The 13,102-nt window shown below is 51.7% G+C and overlaps 1 protein-coding gene across 1 annotated transcript in view; it reads right to left on the bottom strand.

Moving 5' to 3' along the window:
- ITGAV (integrin subunit alpha V) overlaps positions 1-13,102 on the bottom strand; it is a 56,420-nt gene that overhangs the window by 10,780 nt on the left and 32,538 nt on the right. Inside the window, exons 14-18 of the mRNA XM_081095551.1 lie at positions 10,140-10,185; positions 8,492-8,599; positions 6,735-6,793; positions 3,556-3,710; positions 1,515-1,652 (exon numbers count right to left, since the gene is read on the bottom strand). Of these exons, the coding sequence (XP_080951677.1) occupies positions 1,515-1,652; positions 3,556-3,710; positions 6,735-6,793; positions 8,492-8,599; positions 10,140-10,185 (506 nt within the window). The remainder of the gene's footprint in view (positions 1-1,514; positions 1,653-3,555; positions 3,711-6,734; positions 6,794-8,491; positions 8,600-10,139; positions 10,186-13,102) is intronic.

The raw sequence follows: 13,102 nt of genomic DNA, 5'->3' as shown, positions 1-13,102 counted from the left end.
TGTGCGGCCACGTGGAGAGAGAGGGCAGAAACCATCCAAGACACACACATATTCTACGTACTCACATGCAAAGTAAAATGTAAACTACATTGTTAAAATATACAAGTCACGGAAGACTTTGGCTTTTAATACGAAAGTACATTAGAATATATTTTAATTTGCCTTACACGCCTACCATGTATAGTTTTATCAAACCACACACAAAGGAGTATTTGAGCCCGGCCAGCATGGCTCAGTGGTTTAGCGTTGACCCACGAACCAGGAAGTCACTGTTTGATTCCCGGTCAGGGCACATGCCCAGGTTATGGGCTCGATCCCCAATGTGGGGCGTGCAAGAGGCAGCCGATCCATGATTCTCTCTCATCATGGATGTTTCTATCTCTTTCTCCCTCTCCGTTCCTCTCTGAAATCAATAAACATGTATTTTTTTAAAAAAGAGTATTTGAGATGTTAGAGTGTTAAACAAAGGAGAAATAACAACCAAAATGCAGGGTAAAGAATCCTGTAAAAGAAGAAATGTTAACCTAAAAATATGAACATGTAATAAAAAAGAGGAAGAAATAGGAAATGCAATCATAATATCTTAATACATGGGTTTTACATAACATTTTCTAAGAATATTGTAATACAGCCCATATGACATTTTATTGCTTTATTTGGTTTTATGAAAAGAAAGTGCTGTACATATACACTGTGTGGCCAGATTATTATGACCACCCCATCAGTACTTCGTTGGGCCACTCCTGCACAACACGATACCTAAGTATGTTGCTGATCGGGTTCATCCTATCATGTCGATGGCGTATCCCAATGGAGATGGCTTCTTCCAACAAGACAATGTGCCATGCCACAGTGCTCGTATTGTGCAGGAGTGCTTTCAAGAACATGAGGGGGACTTTACCTTGCTTAGGTGGCCCCACAATCACCAGATCTCAATCCAATTGAGCATTTGTGGGACGAAGTTAAAAGAGCCATCGGGCAGCTGGTTCCACAACCACCAAATCTCACAGAACTGGACAGTGCTATTCATCAGGCCTGGTGTCAGATTCCCCGCCATCACCTTTCAACATCTCGTGGAGTCAATGCCAAGAGAATCGCCGCAGTATCGAAGGCAAAAGGTGGCCCAACTAAGTACTGATGGGGTGGTCATAATAATCTGGCTGGTCATAAGAATCTGGCCACTCAGTGTGTGTGTGTGTGTGTGTATTTTTTTCAAATTAAATCAAAGATAAAACAGATATTAAACTTGTTCAGCAAAATATTAAAATACTGTGTAAACTGGCGTTTTGTTGTTTTCCTTGATTTATTTAACTTTCTATGTGACCCCAACGTTCTCTCCGTATCACCAAGTTCCAAGTGGCTTTCAATGTCTCTAACTCGACGCCTCCCCCTTGTACTTCTTTGCCTAAAATCCCAAGGTTACAAGAGCAACCCCTGTGGTAATTTAAAACACGAACAGCAAGACGGTGAAGAAGTGAAAGGCTGAGACTCGGGAGAAGCGAGGCGGCGCGTACCTGCCGGCTGAGGTTGGCGGGCGTGAACTGGTTGAGGATGGGCCGCAGGCCTGTGGCGTCGGCCGCCATGCTGTAGTCCAGCCGATACTCCATGAAAATGGTGATGGGGGTGAGCTTGTCTCTAAACTCAGACTCATCCTAGAAACAGAGAAGCTGCGCGTTAACGAGGACATCCAGCTACCGGAGAAGCCCGTCAGCGCAGACGCAAAGCCAGCTGTGACTCCTCTCCGCCCAGCTCCGCCAGACCCTCCGTGAACGTAAACTTATCAAAGGTTATTATTCACTGAGAACACAATCAGTTTATGCATCGTAATGTCATTATTAGATTCGAAGCGTGTTAATAAAATGAGCACTCAATGGCACGCCCACCCCGGCCTGTGAGGCTCAGTGGTTGAGCGTTGACCTACAAGCCAAGAAGTCACTGGTCTGGTTCCCGGGCAGGGCACACGCCGGGGCTGCGGGCTTGATCCTTGTGTGGGGCGTGCAGGAGGCAGCGGTCAGGGACGTCTATCTCATGGATGTTTCTCTCTCTCTCTCTCCCTTCCTCTCTCTAAAATAAATACTAATAAAAAACATATTTTTAAAAAATGCACGCCCAATATTATAACTGGAACGTTACTGCCATCGCTTCAGCTACCCACGTGGTCCTCTCTGGAGCGCCTCATCCCTCTGCCTTCCTTCCGAGCGACCGCCGTCCTGAGCCCAAGCCCCGTCCCCGCGCTGGCCTGCAGCTGTTTATAACCGGGTACCGTCTCTCAACAGCACGTTCCCGTCTATTTAAGAATCAGATCGTGCATATTCTTTGATCTGCTTCGTTCGTTCAATGCCCTTGTTGGAATCCTCGGATCCGCAGCCAGGCGCCTTGTCCATCGCGCCGCGGGCCCAGATCTCGTGGCCACAGCGCATGCGTCCACGTATCTGCGTCTTCTCCCCTTTCTTCCTTTCGTGTCTTATCGTTTTCTGACACGGGTTTGCACATCCTTGGTTAAGGTTACTCCAAGGTCGCTGTGGGTTTCTTGGTCCCGTTGTAAGTGAGATTCTTCTCTTAGCTTCCCTTTCTGATGGTCTATTATTAACGCACCAAAAGGCAGCTGGTTTCTGGACGCTTGTTTTGCATCCTGCTGCTTTAACTGAATTCATTTGTCAGTTCTGCTAGTTTTTGGTGGAACCTTCAGGGCTTCTGAATTTTACGTTTATTTTAGAAAGAGAGGGAGAAGGAGAGAGATACAACATCCACGATGGGAATCACTGACTGACTGCCTCCCCATGCCCCCCACTGGGGATTGTGCCCACAGCCTCGCAGGTACCCTGGTCGGGAATCGAACCCGCCCCTCTTGTGCACGGGCGGACGCTCAACCACGGAGCCACACTGGCTGGACCTGGACTTGTACTTCAGACTCCGTTTCGTTCATTTCTGCTCTGATCGTTACTATTTCCTGTCTCCTGCGCACTTGGGCTTTGATTGCTGTTGCTGTTCTAGTGTCTCTGAGTGTAAAGTTCGGTCATTTACGTAAGTTCTCTTGTTTCTCGAGGGAGGCCTGTGACCCCACACTCCCTCTCGGGAGGGCAGGCCCTGTGTCCCACAGACCGTATCGTGGGGGGCTCTTGGGGGTACGCGGTCCACCAGGAGGAGGAGGCCGCTACTCGGGCAGGACATTTAAAGAGCCACACTTGCCCTGACCGGTTTGGCTCACTGGATAGAGCGTCGGCCTGCGGACTGAAGGGTCCCAGGTTCGATTCCGGTCAAGGGCATGTACCTTGGTTGCGGGCACATCCCCAGTAGGGGGCGTGCAGGAGGCAGCTGATCAATGTTTCTCTCATCAATGTTTCTAACTCTCTATCCCTCTCCCTTCCTCTCTGTAAAAATCATAAAATATATATTAAAAAATAATAATAATTAAAAAAAAATAAAGAGCCGCACTTCCTCACGTGCATTTTCCTGTGGACTTAAAGCACAAACATGCACCGAACGTGGAAAGCGCCCGGATGAGAAGAAAAGCAACAGGAAGAGAAGAACAGACATGAGGGAGAAGGGCCTCACCCGCAGGTACGCCACCAGCTCCTCGCACTGCATGCGGCCCCCCCGGGAGACGGTCATGTTCTTGGGGTGGCCCGGGGACCTGTTATGGAGAAACAGTGCTCGGCGAATTGCTCCCTTTTGCTTGAGTTTATCCAAAAGAAGCTCCACCTGAAAGTCTGCACAAACCAAAGGTTTAGAACCAACGCGGCCCCCGGACGCTGCCCGCCCCGCACCCGCGGTTCACGCACCCGCCCTCCCGACGCCCTGGGGACGCTGTGCTCCCAGGGAGACCACCACCGACTCGTTCGGGATGAATGTGTCACAATTAATGGCAGAATTCACCCAGCTACCCCCCGGGGAAGGTCACAGTGATCCAGGCTCCAGGTCCTGAGGCAGTAAAACAGGTGGAGGGCCCCTCCCTTCCCCGTTAGAGCGACAAGCCTGAGGGGAACCCCGTGTAAATCACACGCAAATGACGCTCCCTGAGTGCAGGGGCAGGACTCCTGCTGAGGGCGGCGAAAAAGCACCCTTTCCACTAGAGCAGCGGTTCTCAAACTGGGGGTCGCGACCCCTTTGGGGGTCCAATGACCCTTTCACAGTGGTCGCCTGAGACCATCGGAAAACACATATATAATTTCAGGTTGTTTTGTGATTAATCACTATGCTTTCATTATGTTCAATTTGTAACCATGAAAATCCATTCTGCATATCAGATATTTACATGACGATTCATAACAGCAGCAAAATTACAGTTGTGAAGTAGCACGAAAATAATGTTATGGTTGGGGGTCACCACAGCATGAGGAGCTGTATTAAAGGGCCGCGGCGTTAGGAAGGTTGAGAACCGCTGGTCTAAGGCGGAGCCTGACCCGACAGCTGCATGTGGCCGGTGCTTCCAGACCCCACACGCCCTCTCGCGGGAGCCTGTCCTCCGCGCTCCCGCCGGGGAGCTGACGGTTTGCACTAAACGTCTGTGTGGACTTCACAGGGGACACGTTATGGACAAAAGTTTAGTGCAAACCATCAGCCCCCGGCGGGAGCGCGGAGGACAGGCCCCCGCGAGAGGGCGTGCGGGGTCAGGCACCCCCTTAAGGCGACAGCGCGGCCGCGGGCCTGAAGCCGGCGTCAGGGCCGGTGCCGCTAAGGTCTGGCTCTCGGGAGCGTCTTCCCAGGATGGGGGGGTGCAGGCCTCTAACCACAGCGTCTCCAGTTTCTCTGAAGGTTGAACTTCAGGTCCCATTGGGGTGAAAACCCAGGGGTTTTCCGCTTCCAGTTCTGCTCCATCCACCCACTGCCCTCCGTGCGCTCACACGCCAGGCACGCCCTTCCCGCGGCCCCGACATGCCGTCTCCTCTGGGGGCTTCCTCTTGCCCCCACCAGGGCCTGCCTCCCTTGCTCCCCGTGAATGCCACGCACCAGCACACGCACCAGAACACGCACCACTGCACACACACCAGCACATGCACCAGCACACACACCAGCACACGCACCAGCACACACACCACTGCACACACACCAGCACATGCACCAGCATACACACCAGCACACACACCAGCACACGCACCACCGCACACACCACCACACACACCGGCACACACACCAGCACACGCACCAGCACACACACCACCGCACACACCAGGACACACACCACCGCACACACCAGGACACGCACCAGCACACACACCAGCACATGCACCAGCACACGCACCACTGCACACACCAGCACCAGCACACGTAGTACTGCATGCACCACCACACACACCAGCACACACACCAGCACCAGCACACACACCAGCACACGCAGTACTGCATGCACCACCACACACACCAGCACACACACCAGCACCAGCACACGTAGCACTGCACACACCAGCACACACACCACATGCACCAGCACACGCACCAGCACACACACCACTGCACACACCAGCACACACACACCACATGCACCAGCACACGCACCAGCACCATCACACGCACCATCACACGCACCACCACACGCACCACCGCACAGGTGCAGCCTCCGCCCGCTGTCGTGCCTCCCAGCACCGTCCCTACCACGCAGCAGATCGTGGCCACAGGACTTAACGCTCCCCCCGCTCTCAGGACGCAGGACCACGTCTTGGGAGGGAAGAGCCACCTGGGAGCCACCTGGTTACATGAGTGGCCCAGACCGTGTCTCCTGCTCTTTCTAAACCACCTCCAGGCCAGAGCCAGCGGGGGCTCCCCGAGGCCTATGGACGGAGGTCCCAGGAGACCCCTGGCTTACGGGCCATCGGGACCCCTGGCTTACGGGCCATCGGGACCCCTGGCTAACGGGCCATCGGGACCCCTGGCTAACGGGCCATCGGGACCCCTGGCTTACGGGCCATCGGGACCCCTGGCTTACGGGCCATCGGGACCCCTGGCTAACGGGCCATCGGGACCCCTGGCTAACGGGCCATCGGGACCCCTGGCTTACGGGCCATCGGGACCCCTGGCTAACGGGCCATCGGGACCCCTGGCTAACGGGCCATCGGGACCCCTGGCTTACGGGCCATCGGGACCCCTGGCTTACGGGCCATCGGGACCCCTGGCTAACGGGCCATCGGGACCCCTGGCTAACGGGCCATCGGGACCCCTGGCTTACGGGCCATCGGGACCCCTGGCTTACGGGCCATCGGGACCCCTGGCTAACGGGCCATCGGGACCCCTGGCTAACGGGCCATCGGGACCCCTGGCTAACGGGCCATCGGGACCCCTGGCTTACGGGCCATCGGGACCCCTGGCTAACGGGCCATTGGGACCCCTGGCTAACGGGCCATTGGGACCCCTGGCTTACGGGCCATCGGGACCCCTCGCTTACGGGCCATCGGGACCCCTCGCTTACGGGCCATCGGGACCCCTCGCTTACGGGCCATCGGGACCCCTCGCTTACGGGCCATCGGCTCGTTCCCTCGCACAGGGACGCGCTGGGCCCGGTGAGGGTCGCAGGCACGTTCAGGGGCGACCCATCGCCGCGTCAACGAACAGGTGTGTCATTTCCCCACTGGGTAGGAGTTTCCACACAGAGTGATTGTGGACTAAACATTCAAATACGTAACAACGGCCCGAGTGACTCCCGCCCCCACAGTGTGAGCTGGTGCGCAGCGTCGGTAACTCGCGTGATTCCCATGGACATGGACACGGACACGGACACGGACACGGATGCGGACACTTACTCAGTTTGGCGGGAAGCGCGCCTTTGCCGTCCGCTCGCAGGCAGAACCTGACGTTGAAGCTGCAGGGAAACAAGAGCACACGCGTCGTCACGCAGGCCGGCCGTGCTCCGTGTCCTCACGCCTCACGCCCGCGGGGAGCTCGCCCGGCAGAGCTTCCTGTCTGTCTGTCTTCATCTTGTATTTAACAACGAAACGAGACAAACTTCCCTCCCTCAGCCTCCCTAGCGCAGGCTCCCCTCCTCCCTCGTCCCGATGAGGAAGAAAGGAAAGGATTCCCCGCTTCCCCCCGAGTCCCAGCTCCGGGGACACGTGGAAACGAGGGACAGAATCTGGACGTGACGTGACGCCGCGTCATCGAAGTCCCACCGACGCTCCCCGACGAGCCAGCTCCCCGACGGGGCCCCCCCCTCGCTAGCGAGCCCGCGATCGCTCTCCCCGGCTCTTGGGAAAGAAAGTCATCCCAGCTCCCGTCACCCCCCCAGCTCTGAGCGCTCCGGCCCTGTACCCGGAACCGGGTGTTCCCCCAAGTGGGGCTCTCGGGGTGACGTCACAGCATGTGGGTCCAGACCTGTCATGACCAAGTCATACTTATTCCGACGTGTAGGAGAAAGATACTGGTTTCTCCATTCTCTCTTAAAATGTTTTAGACAAAACATGTCAGTTTAAAGAAAAAAATCTTCAGAAAATCACAAATACAGGTAAAATGAAAATATGCAAAATCATGCGCTATAGGGAAGAGTAGCATAAAAATATGGAGACTTGAGAAACCGCAAGCCATAGAAGAATTCAGACGTTAAATTTAAAAAAATATTTTTTTTATTTAAAAACTAGTAAAGGGACAATAGAAGACTGGTATATTAGAGCAAAATAATATTTTTCCATACAGCTACTCACAGATATTAAATCTGAAAAAGATCATACCGTTTAAAAATTAAAATGTTCATGGGTCTTTTTAAAAATTAAGTATGAATGAATTCTGAAATCTTATTAGCTTTTCCTTCTTTTTTAATATATTCATTGAGCATGCGTCATTTAATAAAACTACACTAGTTTTTGGCCAGGCCGGCGTGGCTCAGTGGTTGAGCGTTGACCTATGAACCAGGAGGTCACAGTTTGATTCCTGGTTGGGGCACAGGCCCGGGTTGCAGGCTCGATCCCCAGTGTGGGGTGTGCAAGAGGCAGCCGATCCATGATTCTCCCTCATCATTGATGTTTCTATCTCTCCCTCTCCCTTCCTCTCTCTAAAATCAAATACACACACACACACACACACACACACATATATATATATAAACTTTCCACTAGTTTTTAACATACTTCTGGAGCTTCTGCATATCTTTCTGGAACAGTATTTCTATAATCCAATCTATGACATGATAAGAGAGCAGACAAATGAACTCTGCTTTTGCACTATCTCACCCCCTACCTTCATTTTCGATTGTTTTTATAATAACTTAACCACATGCCCTAACCGGTGTGGCTCAGTGGATAGAGCGTCAGCCTGCGGACAGAAGGGTCCCAGGTTCGATTCCAGTCAAGGGCATGTACCTTGGTTGCGGGCACATCCCCAGTAGGGGGTGTGCAGGAGGCAGCTGATCGATGCTTCCCTCTCATCGATGTTTCTACCTCTCTATCCCTCTCCCTTCCTCTCTGTAAAAAAATCAATAAAATATATTTTATAAAAATAAAATAAAATAACTGAACCACTCATCAGAATAATAACTATAATAATCACAACATTCAGCTAATACTCTTACCAGGAAACTTTCAGATCTGTCCCAGGCAGTGAGCAGGTCTTATTGTCTTGGTTTAAAATGCTCGGGTAGACTTCAAGGCCAGCGCTGACTGTGATGACCGGTCTGGCTCTAGTGGGGGGGCGGGGGGGGGGGAGAGGGAGAGAGAGAGAGAGAGGGAGGGAGGGAGGGAGGGAGAGAGAGAGAGGCGGGAATGAGGAAAATAAAGAAGCTGTCTGCAATGTTGGGCTGACTGAGCATTTCGGGTTCATACTCACAGGGCAGTGAAAAGACAAGAACTAAACCTCAGAATGACCACTGTCCCCGTCGCCCGGGGCTGCCCTGATTCCAGCAGGACGTCCCGTGACCAGCAAATCCCTCGGGCCCAGGCTAAGCGGGACGACTGGCCAAACTCTCTGAACTCTGCCCACGAAAGCAGAACAGCGAAGCCAGCCGTGCGCCATGGACCTAACGCCGCGCTCACAGCGGAACGAGGGCCGTGCGCCATCCGTGCTGTTACGGGGGAGCTGAGATACACGCCACAGGCACTGGCAGTGCGACACGGGAGAAAGCCACGGTGTGCAAAGGATGCACACGCACACACACAATCACGGTAACGCCTAGCATGTTTCTGAGTGTGCACACTAGTAAACGAATGACTAGTCTGAGAAGAGGCTTCTCCGTTGCATGCCCTTTTATTTATTGACTGTTTACCGCCTGCATGTGTTACTTCATGAGCAGCCATTGTAAAAACTGACACGGAGCCCGGCCGGCGCGGCTCAGGGGCTGAGCATCGACCTATGAACCGGGAGGTCACGGTTTGATTCCCGGTCAGGGCACAGGCCCGGGTTGTGGGCTCCATCTGCTGTAGGGGGCGTGCAGGAGGCAGTCGATCCATGATTCTCTCTCATCATCGATGTTTCCATCTCTCTCTCCCGCTCTGAAATCAATAAAAATATATTTTTTAAAACTTACAATAAATAAAATAAAAACTGAAAGAGGCACCGATTTAAACTCTGTCCGGAAACGCAGCCGCTCCGGCCTGCGCTGCCCCGACCCCCGGCCGAGGACACGCGTCTGGCGGACACAGGCCCGGGAGCCAGTCGCGCTCCTCCAGCCCCGGCCCAGCAGCTGCCGGCGCGTCCTGCCCGCGCCCGCGGCCGTGGGAGGTGAGCACCTCCATCTCCTGGGAGGCGGAGGACGGCCCGGGGCAGGAGGGGCTGTGGGCACATAGTAACTGGGCAGGGCACGAAGCTGGGAGACACAGGCCTGGACGTCCACGCTGCTCTGAGCAGCCGTGGTCCCGGGAGTCGCTGCACACGGCCTCCGTGCCCAGAATGTGACGCCCGAACACGCGTTAGGTTCTCGCCCCTCAGCGGAAAACGCCAACTCCTAGAATTTGGGGGACACTGAAAAGGTAGGAGACTCTCTAGACATGATTTCAAGAACGAAGAGGGAGACCCTACATGCTCTTGGAAATTAACGACGTCTACGCTTTCTCTACGTGGGGACCTCCCCTTCTACAGGCACCGCTTGCCCGCAGTAAATCTTAAAGAGAAAGAGCAGGTTGTGCCGTCATTTCCAGAAAACTACGCTGACATTAAAGCACTGGGACTTAACCATAAAACGCTCGATGAATTCAGAGCAGAAGCGGCGATGGGAAGGCGCTCACCTGTACAACACAGCTCTGTCCACACCAAAAGCTCCCACAATCAAGTCTTAAAAGAGAGTAGAAAAAATGTTAATAATGATGATAGTGATTCTTTAAAATTCACATGCCATTCCATACAGCTTCCAGTACAGACGATCAGGCGTTAAACAGTCTCAAATCTCCCTCCATGAGGAGGCGGAAGACGACCTTTAGAAGGCTAGGGCAGGAAAATTCGAAATGAGCTACTGCCGACGGCAAACGCGCCTCATAAAACGAGTCTTCCATTCGAGCGGACGGTCTTCCCATGGACACTTCGTAAAACCAGCACAGCGGGGAGCAGAACCCCAAAACATGGACCATGAGGGAAGCCCTGGGGTGCCTGTGGATGCCGCTGTACAGGTATTTTTTCATTTTTTTTATTTTTTTAACCAAAACCAAAAAGCACATCGCATACGTTTAGAATACTTAGAACTGACAGCAGACAGCACTCACATCAACGCAGACAGAAGGCATTCGTCTTCATATGTGAGAGGTGAAAAGGGCTCACAGTTAGGAAAAAGAATCCTCTCGCAGCTCTCTCTCGCTCTATAAACAAGCTAGATTGGAGGAAGCCCTTTCCTGGCAAAAAAAAGTACGTGGGGAAAAAAAACAACATAAAGACGGGCAGATTGTACTACAAAAAAATTAAGAACTTCTCTATGCCCAAAAAAAGCAAATGTGAGAAGCTAAGAAGTATACGGGGGCAGGGAAAAGGAGGGGTACAGCTACGTGCATAGGAAGCACAGAGTTTATTCTTGTTCTATTATTTATTATTGTCATTATTTTCCACACGAACAGCTGTAAACCTATTTTTGTCTTAGTTGAGTTAATAGCCTAAAACATGCTATTTTAAGGCACCCGCCACAAGGTAAAAAAAAAATGAATTAATGAAAGAAAAACATCCCAATAAAACAGACAGAAAAAAAAGATGTAAAAAAAGAAATTCACAGAAGTAAATAGATGCAAATAAACAAAACGCTTACCCTCACTAATAACCAAAAACTGAAAATTAAGACAAAAGGACAGTTCCCACCCGCCACATAAAGTTACTCTAAGGGAACAAAGATGGCACGCGACACGGGAACGAACGTGAGGGGAGGACGCTCGCTCGCTGCTGGTACGTGGTTTAAAAAGCGGCAAAACCTTCGTTTAGAGGGAGTGGGACTGTAGTTTGACAAGCGAATCAACAAACTTAAAAAAGACAACATGCTTATCTTTGACAAAACAATTTTAAAACTTTGTCTAATAATAAAAAAATAAAAGGTTTTTAAAAATAAGGTGTATCCACACCAGAATTATATACAATATAAATGCCCCAAAATAGGCAAATACGATACGATATAGTCATTTGATAAAATGAAAAATATAAAACTCATGCTTTTGAAGAAAAATTAGTGACATGGGAAAACATTTCTGATACTTTCAGTGAATAAAATATGCTATTAATAGTGCATAAAGCACAATTCTATTTTGTTCATAAATGTGTATGAGTGCATTGGAAAAAAGATTGCAAAATACGTTCTGCTGTATTTGCTAAAAGTTCTATAAATATGTTGCACTTATAACCAGAAAATCCTTGAACACAGACAGAGATAAGAATCAACTTCCTGTCGTATTTCTAAGAGCGCTTCAACAGACTTGCCCACTGAGCTCACAGGAACTGTCCCCAAAAAAAGGCAGTTACGTTTTCTGCACTATATTCGTTTAAGGAATAGACCCATGATAATCCCAGGTCTATTGCATATATGAGCCAGAAAATAAAAATCTCACTTTCTCCACTGGCTCAAACCAGTGGGCAGGCTGGGCCAACGCACTGAGTCTCTTCTCCAGAAGATGGTGATGAGCTGAAATAGCGCGCATTCTCCAGAGACTTACATGAAATAACGTATTTGTTAAAAACCACAATGATTAGTCAAATCCACAAAAATGTTAGGTCATTGAAAACCAAAAAAGGCCCTGGCGGTGTGGCTCAATGGATAGAGCATCAGCCTGCGGACTGAAGGGTCCCAGGTTCGATTTCAGGTCAGGGCACAGGCCTGGGTTGTGGCTCAATCCCCAGCGTGGGGTGTGCAGGAGGCAGCCGATCCATGATTCTCTCTCACCGTTGATGTTTCCATCTCTCTCCCTCTCCCTTCCTCTCTGACCTCAATAAAAACAATTTTTTAAAAAAGATGTCTAACGTTCAAAAACTCAAAAGGAGCATTTTTCGCTTGTGTGTAACTTCCCTGGATTTCCTTACAAACTTCAACTGACACACAGCACCACTCAGCACAGCACCCACTCAGCACAGCACCACTCAGCACAGCACCCACTCAGCACAGCATCCACTCAGCACAGCACCCACTCAGCACAGCATCCACTCAGCACAGCACCACCCAGCACAGCATCCACCCAGCACAGCATCCACTCAACACAGCATCCACTCAGCACAGCATCACTCAGCACAGCACCACTCAGCACAGCATCCACCCAGCACAGCACCACTCAGCACAGCATCCACTCAACACAGCACCACTCAGCACAGCATCCACCCAGCACAGCATCCACTCAGCACAGCACCACTCAGCACAGCATCCACTCAGCACAGCACCCACTCAGCACAGCATCCACTCAGCACAGCACCACCCAGCACAACATCCACTCAGCACAGCATCCACTCAGCACAGCATCACTCAGCACAGCATCCACCCAGCACAGCACCACGCAGCACAGAATCCACGCAGCACAGCACCACGCAGCACAGAATCCACGCAGCACAGCACCCGCTCAGCACAGAATCCACGCAGCACAGCACCTGCTCAGCACAGAATCCACGCAGCACAGCACCCGCTCAGCACAGAATCCATGCAGCACAGCACCCGCTCAGCACAGCACCACACAGCACAGAATCCACGCAGCACAGCACCCGCTCAGCACAGCATACACCCAGCATAGCACCCACCCAG

The sequence above is a fragment of the Myotis nattereri genome (genome assembly GCF_964212035.1).
Source record: "Myotis nattereri genome assembly, chromosome: 7".
Lineage (NCBI taxonomy): Eukaryota > Metazoa > Chordata > Mammalia > Chiroptera > Vespertilionidae > Myotis > Myotis nattereri.
This window is presented reverse-complemented; position numbering and strand designations above follow the sequence as displayed.